The sequence below is a fragment of the Lycorma delicatula genome, chromosome 9 (genome assembly GCF_047948215.1).
Source record: "Lycorma delicatula isolate Av1 chromosome 9, ASM4794821v1, whole genome shotgun sequence".
In the NCBI taxonomy this organism is placed as follows: domain Eukaryota; kingdom Metazoa; phylum Arthropoda; class Insecta; order Hemiptera; family Fulgoridae; genus Lycorma; species Lycorma delicatula.
In genome coordinates this window covers 115,724,695-115,744,311 of record NC_134463.1, presented here as the reverse complement: position 1 = coordinate 115,744,311, position 19,617 = coordinate 115,724,695, and the positions used below count along the sequence as shown (strand labels likewise).

The window sequence follows — 19,617 nt, the reverse complement described above, 5'->3', positions numbered from 1 at the left end:
ACTAAATCATAAATCTAATAATCAAGATAAATAATAGTAATTTAATTATTTTTCCAAGTATTAAGAATATTAGTTTGAAATAAACTGAACGTTATGTAAATTAAAAATTATATGTGACCGGTTGGTCTCATTGGCAGCTCTGATGAAAATTCTGCCGGTATGCCAATAGGACTAATCAATTAAAAATGCTTTTTTATATTTCAGTATGTAAAAATAACAGTAACCATTATTTATTGATATTTAGTTCTTAAAAATAAAAATACTGCCTCGATATCTGGGGTCCAGGAGATGGAAAAAAAATGAGTGCTTAATGTGTTATGGCATCTATAATATCTCTTCAGAATATATTTATAATTAGTGGATCATAGTTGTTCAATTATTTAATCCGTGGAAAATTTAATATTACATTTTTTTTGGATAATTCCAAACTCTAATTACAATAGCATATTACTATAATATAATATTTTAATCAGCAAAAACCAAATAAGAAAGTCTAACAACAGAAAAAAAAAATAGAACAGTAAATCTGAGTTAATTAATTAGAGTAACAAAATTTAAAAAAATAATAATATGCAAACAAATTACCAATTCCATTACGATCCCCAATTCCATACACAATAGCAGGGCGAACAATTGTGAAATTAAGACCAGGAATGGTAAGTAAATGTTGTTCAACTTGCCATTTACATTTAGCAATACTTGTCCAAGGGTCTACTTTATCACTTTCTTTATGTCTAACCTGAAACAAAACATTACATTAGCCAGATTTTTAATTTAAAAATAATCTACAAAAATAATTATTTAAGATGAAATATAGGAAATTTTATCTATTTATTCAATAATTTGTTTTCAGGTATTAATCACATACAAATGAAAATGTCATTACATAAATTTTAAACCATAAAAATACAAATAGATTAACACAACCTTACATGTACAAATAGGTAAACAAAAAACATATTTACATAAATTTGCAATTTCTTTAACGACAAAAATAACAATAGAAAATTATCTTGAAATCATTACTTTTAACTTATTATGGCCTTTGAATTTAAATTCAAATCGATTGTCTAAATTCCAATAAATCATCTTTCTCAGTACAGAATACATTATGTATACATAGACAATACTTTAAGAACATTACCAGAATGCCAGAGCATTCTGAAATCTAACAGAAACCGGCAAGGGATGGTTTATCAATCTTTATCACATTTATTATTTAATGAAAACAATGCTAATGGATGAACTTAAAATTAGTGTCTTCTTTGACAGAATATAAGTTTTAATTATATAAGAAAACAAATTTTAAGACACTGATAAAAATAAAAATTATCAATCTAACTAAACAGAAATTTAGGCACTGCTAGCAAATGACATCGATGAAGTTAAATCACAGATAACAGAACTTCAAAATATTACAAATAAAATTGGCCTTAAAATATCATTTGAAGAGACAGAAATTATGCCCCAAAAACCAACACAATTAAAAAAAGTAAACATAAATGGTAATAAAATTAAAATGGTAACCCGATTTAAATACCTCTGAGAAATAATAACAAACAACCTAAACAAAAAAAAAAACCTTGATCTAAACAACAACAAACAAACCAGCTAGCTAAAGCTCAAAAATTAACCTGTTATACCTACAATAAGAAATGCCTACCAACAAACGTAAAAATAAGACACTACAACAAAGTTATAAAAGCAGAAGCCACTTATGCAGCAGAAACACTCTTCCACCTAAACAAATAATCAAAGACAGACTCCAGAAAATCAAAAGAAGAATTGGAAGAACCTGCATCGATAAAAAGTACCAGAAAGATGGGCAGTGGTGGACTACACTCAACAAACTCATGTACAAAAAGTAAGAACCCATCACTGATACTATGTGTCAGAGGAAACTAGGATTCTTTGGATACATCAAGAGGATGCAAGATTCAACACATCTGAAACTGCTGGTATAGTATAATCTTGACTCGAAAAACATCAAGACAGGATGCACGTGGATCAGAGAAATAAGAGAGGATCTGAAGGAAATTGGCCTTACACCAGAAGACACCACAGATAAGAAAAAATTAAACAAGAAAATCAAGAACAAAAACACTCGCTTCACACTCACAGGAAAAAGTCATAATTTGAACATTTTTAACATTAAAAGGGGCACAAAGATCAGAACGTATGAAAAACTACTAGGAGGACCGCAAGGCCCAAACAGTCCTATCGAAGAGATTTGAATAATGAACTAACTAAAGTGATCCTATGTGGTCATAAAAGATAATAATAATGTATATATATATATATATATATATATATATATATATAAATCAATACTGTAAATCATTCCAAAACTGGACAGAAAAATTTACATGTACACTCATAATATTATTCAAAATTTCAAAATATAAAAGATAATTTTAAATAAAATTACAAATAATTAAAAGAATATATTTTAATGTAATAGATATAGAATTTAATACCAATCAATTTGATGCAGGATACCGTGAAAACTGTCAGTGGAAATTAATTTATTAAGTTGTCACGAAATCAAAGTTTAACTAATTTATACACCACTTACAAATGAGTATATAAATATATATCATCAAAAAAAAATGTCATTAATATCTGAAACTAAAATATCATTATCTTTACTTTATTCTATTTTTACTTTATAGTATTCACATAATTAACAATGAGATTGATTATATTTTACAATTCAATTAGTTGAACTCAATTGACTAAATTTAAATCACCATGCTAAGCCCCAAAAAGCACAAAAAAAATTCAAATTAAAATACATGTTAAAAAGCAGAATAGATATTCATTTTAACTGAATTACAAGATTAAAATAAGATGGTATTGATAAGAATAAGGAATTTAAAAACTTATCACTTAAAATAACTCACAAAAAATATGATACAAACTCTAAAAATATAAATCATAACATATTTGGGTTTATCCAATAAGGCATTATTAAATTTCTAGTGAAAACTGAAATTAATTAAAATTTCACCGTTTTAAAAGTAAAAGAAAAATTTTACAGAACAAAGTAAGAACAAGAAGAAAACTTTAGTGCACATTCAAATAGATCATAATAAAATAATTACACTCTCTCAAATTATTAAAATATAATATTATAATAATTAAATATTATATAAACTTATTTTGGAAGGGTCATAACTATCCCAAACCTATACTATATTATATACTTTTAACCAGTACTATTTAACCTATACTAAAATAAAAATTTAACCACAGTTTAAAACAATTGATCTAATATTTAACAATTTACAAACTTATAAATAAGACTTTAGCAGTATTTAAATTGTTGAGGAGAACAGTTATATTTGTCTTCATCAGACTAAATGTTTCATGTAAATTTTAATAAATTACTCTGACATCATTATATGTACGGCATTTCACCAATATATAGCAAATAATTTTGTTTTAATTTAATAATAAATTGGACATAAATTAGATCTATTGATGCCAAAGCCAACACTGTAATTATTATTATTATTACAAATTTCTACCCAAATAGTTAAACGATAACCCACTTTTATGCCTTTCTTTTTCTGTTTAGCCTTTGGAACCACAGTAAGGTATTACTTCAGAGGATGATATATATGAATGTAAATTAAGTGTAGCTAATACAGTCTCAGGTCGACCATTCCTGAGATGAGTGGTTAATTGAAACTCAACCACCAAAGGATACCAGTATCCATGATAAGGCTAACTTTTTGAAAAGTACGATCTTTTTTTTTTATATAAAATGTTTAATGTAAACTACTGCAAAAATCAGCCAGACATTTCAGCTTAATTCTTAGATCTGAGAGACTTTTTATCATCTATTTTTATTCATGAAACACTTCTCCCTATAAAAATTGTTGACATTCCACATTCAAATATCAACAATGAAGGACTTATCAAATCTCCTTGCAACATGTCATTAGAAGTTGGCATCAATTCTATGCTTTCCTTGCAATTTACTAATAACTATGTCTCCCATATAGACTTTAAGGAGCCTGATTAGATTTCTATACCCTTAACTCTCCTAACCTAAGCCAAAGGTGTGTGCAGAACCAAATCAAATGCAAATTCAAAATCAATGAACGAAGCAAACAATCTTTCTTTTTGCTCAACCTGATGATAATAAATTGCAAAATTTAAAACAAAAATTATTATCAATACAACCTCAATTTTTGCAGAGACATTTCGGGAAAATCTTACAATTTTCATTCCAAAACATTAGCCAAGACTATATTAGTCAAAAGGACATTTCACTGTCACATTAATATGATAATTTTTTGATTCTTCCCATTTCCTTTTTATATTAAAAAAAAATAATTTTCATTTTGACCCATTCAGAAGAGATTTATCATCCAAAAGAATTTTATTAAACATTGATAAATAAGAAGTATTATTCCCACAACGAGAGAAGCAATCTATACTCATTAGAAATTGCCAAGTCCTAGCAATTTCTTTCTTTTCAAATAACAGAAGTAAGTTCTGTTTCTTCAAATTCCTGGATTTAAATAAGTGCACCAGAAAATAAACGTTACTAAATGGGTTGTCTCTACAACTATTCTGAAAAAAGGAAATTTTATACAATTACACTCTACTTTAGGATGTATTCCTTACTTAAATTTTTTCTACTGCGCCCAAGAATTCTGTAGAGGAATCAAACTTTGGTCAAAATTCCACTAAGACTTATAAAAATCATTTTTTTTCTTTTCAACACATCTTTATACATTTTCTTTTCAGACAAAAAGATACCTACAATTCAATCTTAAAAACTGCACTGTTGTCTCTTAATCAATATAACTTACACATATTATGCTTATATACATTACAATCGAAGTTGAACCAAGGTTTACTTCTGAATAGTACACTACTAATTTCAAGATAAAATGGAGAATAATGGATTGCATGGAGAATATTAAGTTTAAAAGATGACTGCAAAGTATTATGTCTATATCCATATCATCTAACCAAATTATTTAAAACTTTTAAATTTCATTATTATTTGCAAAACAATTTTTCTTTATCATCTTAGTATTTGTTTTAACTGAAGCTGGCAAATGATCCAAATATAAAATAAAATCAGCTGCTTGAAGATCGAATACAGAATTAAAAAATGATAATCTATTCTACTATTAAAGTTGTCAGCTATTAACACTACAACTAAATAAATAACAATTTGTAATTCTCCAAACAAACAGTATTCCAAACCAGGTAAATTAATAGAACTACTACCCTATTTGAAATTCATTCACCCCACCCACTATAGCAAAACTACTGATTTATATTCACATTAACAGAAAGGAATCAATACTTTGAACATTATTATGACTATTTCTTAAACTCTTTTTTCTTAATATGATTAGCCCTCATTGGTTCTTCAGTTCTATTTGGTTCTTTTTGGTGAATGAATTTGGTCATACATAATATGGTAAACTACCCTCAACAGAGACAATATTTGTGAAAATTTATTACCTTTTTCTTTTCTCTGTCCATTCTTTATAATTTGTTACTCTTCCTTGGATAATCAAATTAATTAATAAATATTTTAATGAATTTCAACAGAATGCATTAGCTACCACTCTAGCTCCCATTTTAAACATCTTCTAATAACTGGCAAAGCAGCAATTCTTTGTTGCAAGCACAATGGTATGACAACTCTATTTAATGAAGAGTCCAGAGATTCTATTTTTATGTAAAAGTCTGATAAACAGGTAAACAAGGTTTAGAAATATTAATGGATAAAGCACATCTTCCTTCTATTTCTCATACAATCCACAGCTTTAGTAAATTCATAAAAACCAGAAAAATTATTAAAAGTAAATTAGAAAACTGAAGAATTTGATGTTAAGCAAATGACATTTAATAAAATTCTACTAATAATTAAAAGTACAGTATAAAAAATATAAATATCTCAAAATAGCTTATTCGTATTCATAAATTATAACTGATATTATTAGTTAATAAAAATTTTTTTTAATTAACCTTTTCACTTGAAAACATTTGACCGGATGAAATTTCAATATATCTTTTGACACGCTGTTTTGCAGCATTTTCAGCGCAATTAGCACCAACTTTTAAAATTCCTTCACGATAAATAGCAACAGTCTGACCAAGTCTTGTTTCACAAGCGCAGTTTATAGCATAATCAAATGTTTCATCTCCAAAGGCATTTTCACATGAACCTAGAAAAAATATTAAAAATTACATTATTACCGGCACTAATAATAGAATAATTTAGTAATACTGGGATTTTATTATTAACAATTAGGTTAGTACAAAAAAAATTATTTAAAGATAATTGATTTAATTAGGCAAACAGAAACAATACAAAAAATGTTGTGAACAAACCATAGTCCCATGAGATTTAACAGCGTGAAAAGAGAACAAAAATATTTATTTATTTTTGATTCTGATCGGTACTTAGTAATACATTATAGACCACATCAGGAACGGTAAAATCCACTCCACGGAGTGTAATTTATCCATGGAATAGTTTTTTTATCCACTCTATGAATAGGAAAACAAACTGCCCCAGCATTTACCTGGATTGTTTGAGAGAAACAATAGTAAAACTTTGAATACGGCAGCATCACAAAATGCACAATTAATTATACAATAAAAAATAGGTGAGATTAAACTTCATATTAATTATTTAAAATATAAACACACATGAGATAATGTTAAATATAATAATTTAAAAATAATTTTAAATGTGCACAAGAAGATACTGAACATAAAACAAATTATCTGAATACATATTTATGTAAAGTGAACAGAGAAAATTTGGGTTTTTTTTAGTTTTTAATTGGTGTTATTAAAAATTCATCGATAATAATGTTGATTCTGTAAAATAAAATCATTTAATTGTATTTTAAATAAATTAACGAGAAGATTTTTTAAAATAGTTTAATAATTTATTAAAAATGCCAATGGAAGCATAATAAAACCCTTTCTTGTAACTATTCCGTTAAATTACACAAAAACAGTTCTGTTATCCAGTTTATTAGAAATGGAAATTATTGTTTTTTTTTAAGAATAAGTAACTATTTTTTTTTTTTAGCAAAGATTGTACATTCATAAATATGAACATAAGGATGGGTTAACATTTAAAATTTTTTAAGTATCAATCTATATGATTCATATTTATTGACACAAAACAATTATCTGACATGCTATTTATATATCTTAAAAACTTGTACTGAGTTCAAGTGAGCCCCAAAATATCATACGTTGAAACACAAAAATGTTTTTTTTTGTTTAGCAACTGCTGTTTTTTGAGAAAAGCTTATGTTTTTTAATTAAAGTAACACAGTTCATGAGATGATCAAAGAACTAACTTATTATTTTCAGAATATATATAAAGTTCATATTAAAATTAAACTTATTGAATTTCTTATTTTAATTTCTATAAACAATATTTCTCACGCCAATTCCCAAACTGTGCACTAAATGGTTAAAATTTAAAATAAAATTACATACGAGGTGCGACAATAAAGTAATGAGACTGATTTTTCTTTGCAAGATGTGCAACCCTGCAGTTTGCGTAGGTTATACCATCTTTGACCTTGGTTTATAAGCTACTTCTAGTCCAAGCGGCACATTGATGCAACTGCTCAGTTGTGAGTTGTGCTGTAATAAGTGAACACGTGTTTGTGTCACTCGTCACAGAAATGAAACCGCAAAATATTGCGCAATGGTATGCCATTTCTTTTTGCGTTAAATCGGGTGAAAACGCGACGACAACTTATGGTAAGCTTCAGAAGGCATTTGGAGAGGAGGTTATGTCAAGAGCTCAAGTTTTTCGGTGGCATAAAATTTTTAGTGAAGGCAGAACGAATGTTGAAGATGAAGACCGCAGTGGACGACCATCAACCTCACGGACAGATGTCAACTTGACCAGGGTGCGTGAAATCGTACGATCTGATAGAAGATTATCTGTGAAAATGATTGCAGAAGAACTCAACATTGATCGAGAAACGGTTCGTCTAATATTAACTGAAGATCATGGTATGAGAAAGATTTGTGCAAAAATGGTCCCCAAAAATCTCACACAACAGCGAGAAACATGGAAAAATGTGGCAGCCAATCTGTTAGAGCAAACGGAAATCAATCCAGATTTGTTGAGCTGCGTTATCACTGGTGATGAAGGTTATTGTTTTTTCAATACGATCCAGAGACAAAATGCCAAAGTTCACAATGGTGCTCAAAGGGATCACCCAGACCAAAAAAAGCTCGCGTGTCAGAGTCAAAAGTGAAATGCATGCTTGTGTGCTTCTTCGATTCCAAGGGAATTGTTCATAAAGAGTGGGTGCCTCCTGGACAAACAGTTAACTGATATTTCTACCAAGAAATTTTAGAAAGACTCATAAACGAGTTCTTCGTGTCCATGCCAACATTACTGATAATTGGATTCTGCATCACGATAATGCGCCATCCCATACTGCTCTGTCAGTACAGCAATTTTTAACCTCAAAACAAATTTCAGTACTACCACAGCCACCTTATTCACCAGATATCGCTCTGTGCAACTTTTTTCTATTTCCAAGAGTCAAAATGGCGGTCAAGGGACACCATTTTCAAACAACATAAGATGTCCAAAAAGCTGTGACGAGGGTCTTGGAATATATTACAGAAGATGAGTTCCAGAAATGTTACCATCAATGGCAGAAGCGCTGGAATAAGTGTGTGCAATCAGAGGGGAACTACTTTGAAGGAGACAACACTAAACATGACTAAAATGGTAAGCAACATTTTTTTCACATCAGTCTCATTACTTTATTGTCGCACCTCGTATATAATTAAGATGGAGTAAACAATTTGATTAAGTACATGTAATAATACGTAAAGGGCTACAATTACTTAAAAGAAGTCAATAGTATCAGTGATGATATCTTAAAATTAGTGAATATACATTTAAGTTTTCCATGCTTAAATTAAATTAATGAGAAATGAGCTCATGCGGCAGACTCACTAAACCACATGGATATGTTTTAACATTCATATTATGAATTATACATGTAGATTATACCTACACATTCTAAATAACCAAAAATATATAATAATTTATAAAAATTAATGGTAGTAATACTAAAAATAAATTAATTATTTTTTAGAACTCAAACTAAATGAAAATTACTATTAAAGAAAAGTCTGGTCTTTTTTTTTGGTGAAAAATGACACAATAAATTACATCATATAAAAACATCACTCTACAAAGTTCAAGAGTTAGTAAAAGAAGTTTTACTAATATGCTTTCCTGAAGTAAGTTTAGATGGATGGTGTACTAATTACTTTGGTAATACTTTTAAATTGTATTTTAAACAATTAATTTTCCCAAACTGAATATTTAAAAATGTAATGAATATTTGTATTATACCAATTTGTATTTCTTATCTAAAATTTGTAAAATTATCTAAAATACAATAATACAAAACTAGTAATAAAATTAAATTTATTACAAATTAATTAAATAATTTAATGTAATTAAATTAAATTTATTACAAATATTGCAATGTTACGTTTAAGATAAATTTTAAAAATAATATATATAATATTTGTAATAACAACATTATTAATAGTTATGGACAAAATACATATTATTAAATTCAATAGTTTTAAGTGATACATATTTCAACAGTTAAAATAATTTAGTATAATTTATAATTATGATAGTAGGTATATACTAGGGTTATTTGTTCTTCACCTGATAAAGAAAACACAAGATTTTTTAGAAATTTTTTCCACTAAGTTACCTGGCAATTCGATACATTTAGATCAATGACTTTCCAACTTTTTAATACCCCCGTATAATGCAATTCATCCATCAATATGCAGTTGTTTCAGTTTTTTACCTCATCATTTGAAGTAATCGTCATCCAATGGGATTGGAAAAAGAACTCTTCAGCTTTGGGAAAAGGAAGTTAATTGTTGGGAGCCACATCCAGTATATTCAGCGCATATGGAAGCACATTGTAGTGTAGTTGAGTTTTGCAGCAACAACCCAAGTCAACCTGTTTTAAACCAATACAACCTGTATGCAGGTGCATTATTCTGATGAAAGAACATATTCTTTCTGGCCAAATGTAGATGTTTAGTCTGAATAACATCCTTCAATCGGTCCAGTAGTGAAGTGTTATAATTCCCGGAGGTGTTGCCATTTTTCACGTAGTCTATGATCTCCAAATCATGAGAATTCCAAATAAAAAACCATAGCCATGGCTTTTCCTGTAAATGGTACTATTTTTGCTGTCTTTGACACACTTTCACCTTCTCCTACCTACTGTTTGTTGTCTGGCATGTAATGGTCGAATTCATTTTTCAATTACTGTTATAAAACGTTGAAGAAGAATAACAGAATCACGTTTAAATAAATTTAACTCCCTTGGGAAGTATATTTTTTGTTAAAATTTTTATTAACCAAATGCAGCATCCACTATTAAGGAGAAAGCTTTTTCATACCCAAAACATCATGTAAAAGTCCGAGACATGGTCTATTGAGATGTTTGTAATGTCAGAAACATTCATTCAATATGGCTTTGTGATTTTTTTATGATGATTTTGTCAGTCATAGCAGTTTTTGAGTATCTAAAGTGTTCATATCTTGAATGGATGCAAGACCAAATTTAAATTCAGCAGCCCTCTATTTTACTGTCAAAAACAAAGGGGAATAATGCTTAAAAGTGGACTCTAGCTTTTTCCATCAGAGCTAAATGTTTTAAAGTGGTAAAGTATTTTAAGACAGCTCAGATTTCAATTTTATCCATTTTTCAAAAAATCTCAAAACAAATAAGCAACTAAATGCATACATTTAAAATTTTGCAGCATGCCATCTAAAGAATCATACTTTACAAACATCATAGCATAATTTGGTCATATTTGCACAATCTCTGTCAGGTCGAAAAACTTTCCAAACAATCCTCCAATTATTTAATAAAATTTATGTAAAAAGTTAAATTTTCAATGTGTTTTCATTTTTTGTGTTTTAACTATTTTTCGTTTTACAAAAATCTATTTTCTTCTTTTCTTCATTATCTTATATCCTAGATCAAGTAATAATAATAAATTGTAGACACGCTTGTACTATCAGCCTCCAGTCCTCTACTTTTCTTTGTAATGTATTTCTACTTATAATATCTTAAATATATCTGGCCAGCCTTTACTAAATCTAACTTTGGATCTTTTACAATTTTCCTAGCGATGTAATAACTTCAATGATGTTATTTCTTCATCATCTCTTTATACAACCAAACTGTTTAAAGTCTTGCTGTTCCTATGTTTTGAATTCTCCCAAAAAACTTACTGTTTGTGAGAACTCTTACTTTAACATTCCTCATACAATCCCTCTTTGTTTAGCCTATCATAACGTTTATAAATAAGACCTTCCAAAAATATAAAAAAATTATATCATTATTTTTACAAATTTCTTTTCCAAAAATTATATCACATATCATAATCACATGATTGAATAGAAAGTAGTCTAGCTACAGCTAATTTTAGAAATATTTAAAATAAATATTTGACTTATCATATTTTTTATGATCCTCATGGTTCTAATACTTAAAAAAGGAAAATAAATACCAGTGACAGAATATTGGATTGTTTAAAAGACATTTCAATTTTAATATTTTAACGCAACAGAGCATGAGATTAAAAAGGTTTTAGATTTTAAAAGTCTAAGATTGCAAACATCAACTTAATTAATTTTTAATACTATCTTAATAATCCATTTTCTGATATGAGTATGGATTCAAAAATATATTTTTTTTGTTGTAAATTTCTTATTATACTTGAACCTACAGGCCTGTGGTCTTGGAGTTTCAAAATGCGTACTAGAAGAATTATTTTATTTAAGAAAAATCTACTGATTTTCAATTCATAAAATCATTATTATTTAAATGGTTATAAAACAAAATGAAAAAAAAACACAGATAAGGAAGTGACAACAGATAATGTACAACTTGACTGATAGGTACTGGAAAAAAGTTTTTTTTAATCAATAGATAATTACTATTTTAACTTCATGAGCAAATGAAATTTCCTGTTAAAAATGATAATTCCTGCAGGGCACAATATTATAAATTCACATCTTTTTTAAATGTATATTAATAAATGGCGTAGGAAATTGCATTCTAGAAGCAGAGTTATATTGTTAAAACTACCAATTATAATGATAGTTTTTTGTTTCTAATTACCTTCATATAGCAATTTTGCCGAGATCTCTGTTTCTGAGAAAAATATTTTGTTACAAAAAATAATGTAAACTTTAAAAGTTACGAATCTAGGTTTGAAGTAAAATCTACTAAGGACTAAACAGACATAATGCAAAAACGTAGTAAGCGTAAATTATTAGTTTTAAGAAAATAATATAAAATAAATACATATTTTAAATGTAAATTTGTATAAAATATATGCAGTATATATATATATTAATCATATATTAACGGGAAATCTTGAAAGTTGTGTTGGTAGCCGTGGGCGATTGGTACCACTTGATAAGTGGCGCCAGCCTCTCTAAACTAACCTGCCATTTAGTTGTCATGGATCCTTGGAGTGGTGTGCAACGTGCATTTGCTATCAAAGCGTTTTAAAAAATAATAACAGTGTGGAGGGAGCGCGTAGAGAATTTCGCCGTCATTTTAATCTGGGACGGCACGACCGTGATCCATCAGCACACGCAATTAAAAGATGGATATCTAATTTTGAGGAAACCGGTTCGGCAATGAAAAAGAAACCTCCAGGCCGTGAGTGAACCGTCCGTACACCACAGAATGTTCAAGCTTTACAAGATGCTGTCACACGAAGTTCACATCGGTCAATCCGTCGTCTCTCAGCATCTTTACAATCGCATAGTTCAAGTGTTCAAAGAATGTTAGTGAAGGACTTGGAATTCCATCCGTACAAGTTGCAGATCGTCCAGGAACTGAAACCGAACGATGCAGTTGTGCGAGCACAATTCTGTAATGTAATACTTCAGAAGATAAACGATAACGAAGAGTTTGTTCACGAACTGTGGATGTCAGACGAAGCGCATTTCCACTTCAGTGGATTTGTTAACAAGCAAAATTTCAGATACCGGGCACAAGAAAATCCTACGCAGCTACACCAGCGTCCGTTGCACGGCCAGAAAGTGACCGTGTGGTGTGCTATGTCATCTTACGGTGTTATAGGCCTTTATTTTTTTGAGGATAACAACGGTCTTGCGATTACAGTGACGTCGGCTTGTTACGTTGCCGTGCTTGAAACCTTTGTTGTGGAACAACAAAAGAGATTTCCATCGATTCTTAACACAGCCTGGTTTCAACAAGACGGAGCAACGTCACATACTGCACGAATATCGATGGCAGCTGTACGCCGATCATTTGAACAACGTGTCATTTCACCAAATGGTGACATTAGATGGCCTCCCAGATCGCCTGATCTCTCAGCTTGCGATTACTTTTTGCGGGGTCACCTTAAAAGCAAAGTGTTCCACAGTAGACCTGCTACAACGGAAGAACTGAAGGCAAAGATCCGAGAAGCAATTGCGGAAATTCCAGTCGAGATGTTACGTCAAACCACGAACAATTTAACGGGGAGACTTGGTGAGTGTTTACGTAGAAGAGGAGGTCACCTGCAAGATGTCATCTTTAAAAAATAAACTAAAATATATGTATCCTAAAATGGCAACATTTGTACAATTACATGAAATAAAATTCATTTTCTAAAAAACATTTTTCATAACGTTATTTAATTTTTAAAATTTCCCGCTTTGAATCACTCTATATATATACAGAATGATTCCAAGTAAAGAGAGGGAGATAATTTCGAGACTGATTCTAGAGCTTGAAATAAGGAAAAAAATACATATAAACATATGTCTGAAAATGCTTTGTTATTGAGTTATGGCTAGCGAAAAATTCTGTCAGTTTCAGTTCCCCCGGTGAAATGAAGTCATACTGAAATACTAAGGGCATTATGTACAGGAATAAACTTGATGTTTATGTTTTTCATCCTTAAAATTGAATAAAAAAGATCTCATATAATATTCATTTAATAGAACAGTATTTCCTGTAGTATTCTCCAATGTAAAACAGAAAAATCTGGTGAAAAAAACACTTATTTTAGGTTTGAAGTACAATAACTTTATTAAATAACTAATAAATGTGTAAATTTTACTATAAAAATTTATAGGGAATTTAATTCTGGGTAGAATAATGTAATAAAGTTATGAAGACAAAAAAAAAATAAACTTTTAATATTAAAAACAAAACAGAAAAATGTTATAAATTTGTAAAAATTAAAAAGTTTTTTTTAGCACAATAAATTTAGTCCTATAACAAATTAAAATACTTTTAATCTACTTAAAAAAGAAAAAAATACTGTATTTATACTGTATTAATTACAAGTATTCAAAAAATTCCATCATTGACATCCATGCACTTTTCCAACAAATTTCCTTTCATTTTCTGTCATCAACCTAATATCTTTACTTTCCTTGATGAGGCCAGTAGCATTGAGAATGTGAGCGATCAATTCATCATGTGTCCACTTTTTTATTGTATACCTTGCATTTCATTCCTTCTCAAAAACATTAATCTAACGGAGAAAGGTCCGGTGACGTAGGTAACCAATTTACCGGCCCTCTAAGTTCAATCCATTTACCAGTAAATCTTTCATCTATGAATTGTTTTACTTCATTCATGAAATGTGTTGGAGCCCCATCAAGTTGATAGTGCATTTCATAATTCGTTTTGCCAATGGGAATTTTCAAGCACTGTGAGAAATTCATTGTATAAAAATTACAGATAATTTTTCCCCGTGACACGTTGAACTAATATGAAATGGCCTATTAAGTGGTTGCAGATATTGCTACACCAAATGTACACTGAAAATTGTTGCTGGAAATTTGATTCAACTACAGCATGTGGATTTTCTTCAGACCAATGATGTGAATTCTATGTGCTTTTTAAGACGTTACTGGTAAAAGTAGCTTCACCCAAAAGTAGTATGAACAGAATTGTAGTAATTATTGTTAACCCATTGAAAAAATTGCAGTCGTCTGGAACGGTCACCAAGCTAAAGGTGTTGAAATTTCTAAACATGAAATGGCTGCAGTTTGTGAGCATGTAAGGTTCTCCATACTGCACTTTGTGAAATGTTGTCAAGTAGAAATTCTTCATATGCTTGTAGTAGTAAGTTATATCGCCTGAAGAATGATTTCCCTTTCATCACCATGTACCAGCTCTCAAATTAAACTTGAGTGCTGGGAAACGTACCATTTTCACAAAGTTTATTAAAAATTGTATAAAATATTTCACAGTTAACACTGTTTTTAATTTTTACAAATTCAAAACATTTTTCTGTTTTGTTTTTAATAATGAAAGTTAATTTTAACAAAGTTATTGTACTTCAAACCTAAAAAGAACTTGCTTTTTCACCGCTGAATTTTTATTTTTATGTTGGATATCATGAAAACTAAAAGAAATCAGTTCTCGAAAATGTATTACTCAACTTTTCAGGTCAAAAACCATAAGATAACATCCAGTTTATCCCTTACATAACGCCTTAAAAATTTCAGTGTGACCAACTCAATATGGTCGGGCGAATTTTTTCGCTAACCGTAACTTGATAACAAAGCATTTTCAGTCACATATTTGTATGAACTTTTCCCTTATTGGAAGCTCTAAAATCAGATCTCCAATTATTTGCTTTCCTCCTGAATCATTCTGTGTACATATGTACAGACAATTCCATAGTGCACGGCAATCTCTCGGGTGATGATTCTACAGCCAAAACTAAGAAAAAAAATTCATATAAAGATTGATGAGAAAACGGTTCATTAGTGAGTTATGGCTCGCGAAACATTTAGTCCTGCTTTCTGCTACCTCTGTGAAATTAAACCGTACTAAAATTGTTAGAGTACAAATCGAGTGATAAATTTGGTGATTCCTTATGGTTTGTAATCTAAGAAAAGATATAGGTAAAAGTGGTTCCAGACCTCTTATCTCACTTAGGCTTTAACAAAACGTGGCAAAACACGAAAAGGTTTTGTCGGAAGAGAACTTTTACATCCTTCTCGAAGTAAAGGAAGTATTGTGATTGCAAAAAAATTTTGGTTTTCAGATTTCAACGGAAATATCAATTTTGAACATCCCTGAATCCATTTTGACTAGTTTCAGCGTAACGTCTGTACATATGTATCTCGCATAATCCACAAACAATAAGTTGTAGAATGCTGAAACTTTGTACTTAGGACTGTTGTAACATGTAGTTGTGCACCTCCCCTTTTGATTGCAATCGACTAGGCCAAAAATGGACAAAAAAGTCCAAAATCCAAAACATTTGGATTTTGAACTTTTGTGCATATCAGTTCAAATCCGATTTCATACACATAATTAAAAAAAAAAATTTTTAAGTTAAATATATTGATTTATTAACCTCTGACGGTAAAAAAACTTTTAACAATAAATAACAATTAATAATATAAAAAAATATGAAAAAAATCAGAAGTTATTAGTGAGAGAACATTTTATGTACTTTTCATTTTAATTAAAAAATTTACAATCAGAATTACTAATAAATCAACATATTTAAATTGAAAAAAATGGTATTCATATGAAGTCTGATTCGAAGTGATATCTACTTGAGTGACGTGAAACGAAATTAAAATATAAACTAATATAAAATGCTAACGAAATTTTTTGGGCCACTTTTCTCGAGTATAATTGAATATTGCGTGTTAATATTTTGTGATAAAGACATGTAAATCGTGTACTATTCACACACATGCAGTATGGTTCAAACAGGTGTCCCAAAGCCTATGCCTTTCCCTGTTAGCTACAGTAATATGGATCTTAGGTGCCTTATACCGATTTAAATTTTTATAGAAAAATCTGATACGAACACCACATGACTTCCTTGTACGCCTATTAAATTACATATACACATTTTTTCTACACTTCATTTGAAAGTGAGATACGATCCTCCAATTATTTAATAAAGTGGACAGTTTTACAATCGCTAAAATATTCGTTTTTATTAACATCAAATATTTATACAATTTTTAATTCAACAATCTTACATGAAATATTAGTATAGATTAAAAGTCCCTTTATTACTCGTATTACTAAATCAGTATTATTCGTATCTTTGTGAGTTGCTGATTAACAAAAATTTCAGATTTCTGGTGTGTCGTATAAACAAAAATTAATAATAATTAAACTATTCCGTTAAGTGAACTCCTGTATGATGGTTACAAATTTTAATTTTGACCTTACGGTGTAAAATATTCAGTTTTTATTATTGGATTATTTGGTCAATAATCAAAAATGAAAAATAAATATTCATAGAGGAAAAAGAAAGATAACGAAAAAATATATCTCAAAAAAACGACAAGAAGATGAATTTGAAGAGGAAGAAAATGTTAAAAACAAGGGAAAAATAAAAAAATTGTGAGATGATAAATATAAAGAGGAAGATAATTTTAAAACCAAAGAACGAATAAAAAGATTAAGAGATGATAAAGAGGAAAAAATGTTAAAACCAAAGAAAGAATAAAAAAACATTAAGAGAAGATTCAACAAAAAACAAATAAACGAAATGATCAACTCCGACTTGGGGAGAATATTGTCCGATAATATCATAGGAGTAATGAACTAAAAGATAAGAATTTTTCACAATTTATTAAAGATAGGTCATGTATGCCTCAGTGTATATGTTGTTCTTGTGAGGGTCTATTTTTCAGTCACTCTGTTGTTAACTTTAATGTATATAAAATGAAACAGAAATTCCAAAATAATTAAATAAAATTAAACAGAAATTTAACTAGAAAATCCAAAAATAATACGATTCTAAATTATAATTTTCAATTAATATTAAATAATTAAATGTTTCACAAAATCTATTACGTATTCACATATGTAATAACGTCTATTAAATTACATATACACATTTTTAAAAGTACATAAAATTTTATTTCACTAATAACTTTTGATTTTTTTTTCATTTTTTTTTACTGTTATTATTGAATTATTATTTATTGTAAATATTTTTTTACAATCACGGGTTAATAATTACTAAATCAATATATTTAAATTAAAAAAAAATTTTGTTTAAGTTAAAAAAAAGGAAATGAAGTCCGATTCGAACCGATGCGCCTACCCTAAGATCCAAATATTTCATTAATTAAAATTTTATTCGGCTATAACTCTGGAACTAATGAAACTAAGTACCACTTACGATGAAAATCTCTCAATGAGGGCTTATTACTGCAGTTAAGAAAAAGTCCAAAATCCAAATTTTTTGGATAGAAAAAGTATAGTATAGCACAACTCGTATAGTAACACATATTACGCACTCGAGAAAATTTAACTTTTTCAGCTTACTTCTTACAACTCTTGTTATGTAATATACTATTCTAGATCAGTGTTATTCGTATCTTCGTGAGTTGCTGATTAACAAAATTTTCATATTTCTTGTGTGTCGTATAAATAAAATTTAATAATAATTAAACAATCCACTTTTTTCTTTTTTTTTCCGTAGGGGGAGGAAAAACGTCAGCCACCGTCAGGCCCGCACTGATGGCAGCCACTAAAAAACCTCCCCTCTTATTATGCAGAGGCCAATCCTAAGCCACGTGGTATGTAGAGCCCATACATGATTACCCAGGCACTTTACTATCCGAATCTGGATGACCGGAAGGCGTCCCCAGGGGTCGATCGACGAGCGACGACTCCGGATAATTTCTGGAGGTTAAACAGAAAAAAGAAAGAAAAAGAGGCTGAAGGTACCGTACCAGCTTAAGATCTAACTGACAGGTAATCTACTTTTTATTTTCTTACTTAATTTCTTTTTATTTTTTTATTTTATGTGGTATCGAAAGGTTGAACGTTAATATAAGGGAAGGAGTAGGCTACTCCACGTTTCATTATTCTCTTCACCTCTATAACGCCTTGTGATGAAGTTCCTCGGCAATTTCACTGACATAGATCTCCAGAAGATCCCAGCAAACAATTTCTCCTCGGCTGTCAAGGTTTTGTGGCACAACTCACTTACTCTTATACAGTCCATATTGGTCAGACATAAGAACGACTGAAATCTACTTGTCACTAAAAGTCTCTATCAGTATAGATCCGTCTCTCAATCTTCTGACGTTAACGGGGTAACCACTTGAACCCGTTCTTACCTTATTTATCAGGAAAGACGAGGGACCTTTTGAAGGAAGCCATCTTCCAAAGAACTACATATCTTCAATTTTCTTTTTTCTGTTTAGCCTCCAGAACCAACATAAGGTATTACTTCAGAGGATGAATGAGGATAATATGTATGAATTTAAATGAAGTGTAGTCTTGTACAATCTCAAGTTAACCATCCCTGAGAATTCTTTGGTACTGTTATCCTTGTCAGATAAAGCTGAATGAGGTCTTTTCACAAGGCTGATGATATTGGTGATTTTTTTCAGTGGGGCAGCAGCCATCATAAAATTCTTTCGAGGACTAGTAGTTTTGGTCCCACGATACCGGAGAAATACAAGACCACCTCTGTAGAACCCACGTGTACAGAGGCTAAAACTAAATACAACTGGGTTCACCCAGGTGCCCAAAGGATGTCGTTCGAGAC

General features: G+C 29.7%; 1 protein-coding gene across 1 annotated transcript in view; it reads right to left on the bottom strand.

Moving 5' to 3' along the window:
* Positions 1–19,617, bottom strand: part of LOC142330447 (uncharacterized) — a 95,250-nt gene that overhangs the window by 12,485 nt on the left and 63,148 nt on the right. The window contains exons 5-6 of the mRNA XM_075375688.1: positions 6,004–6,203; positions 586–739 (exon numbers count right to left, since the gene is read on the bottom strand). Coding sequence (XP_075231803.1) covers positions 586–739; positions 6,004–6,203 — 354 coding nt within the window. The remainder of the gene's footprint in view (positions 1–585; positions 740–6,003; positions 6,204–19,617) is intronic.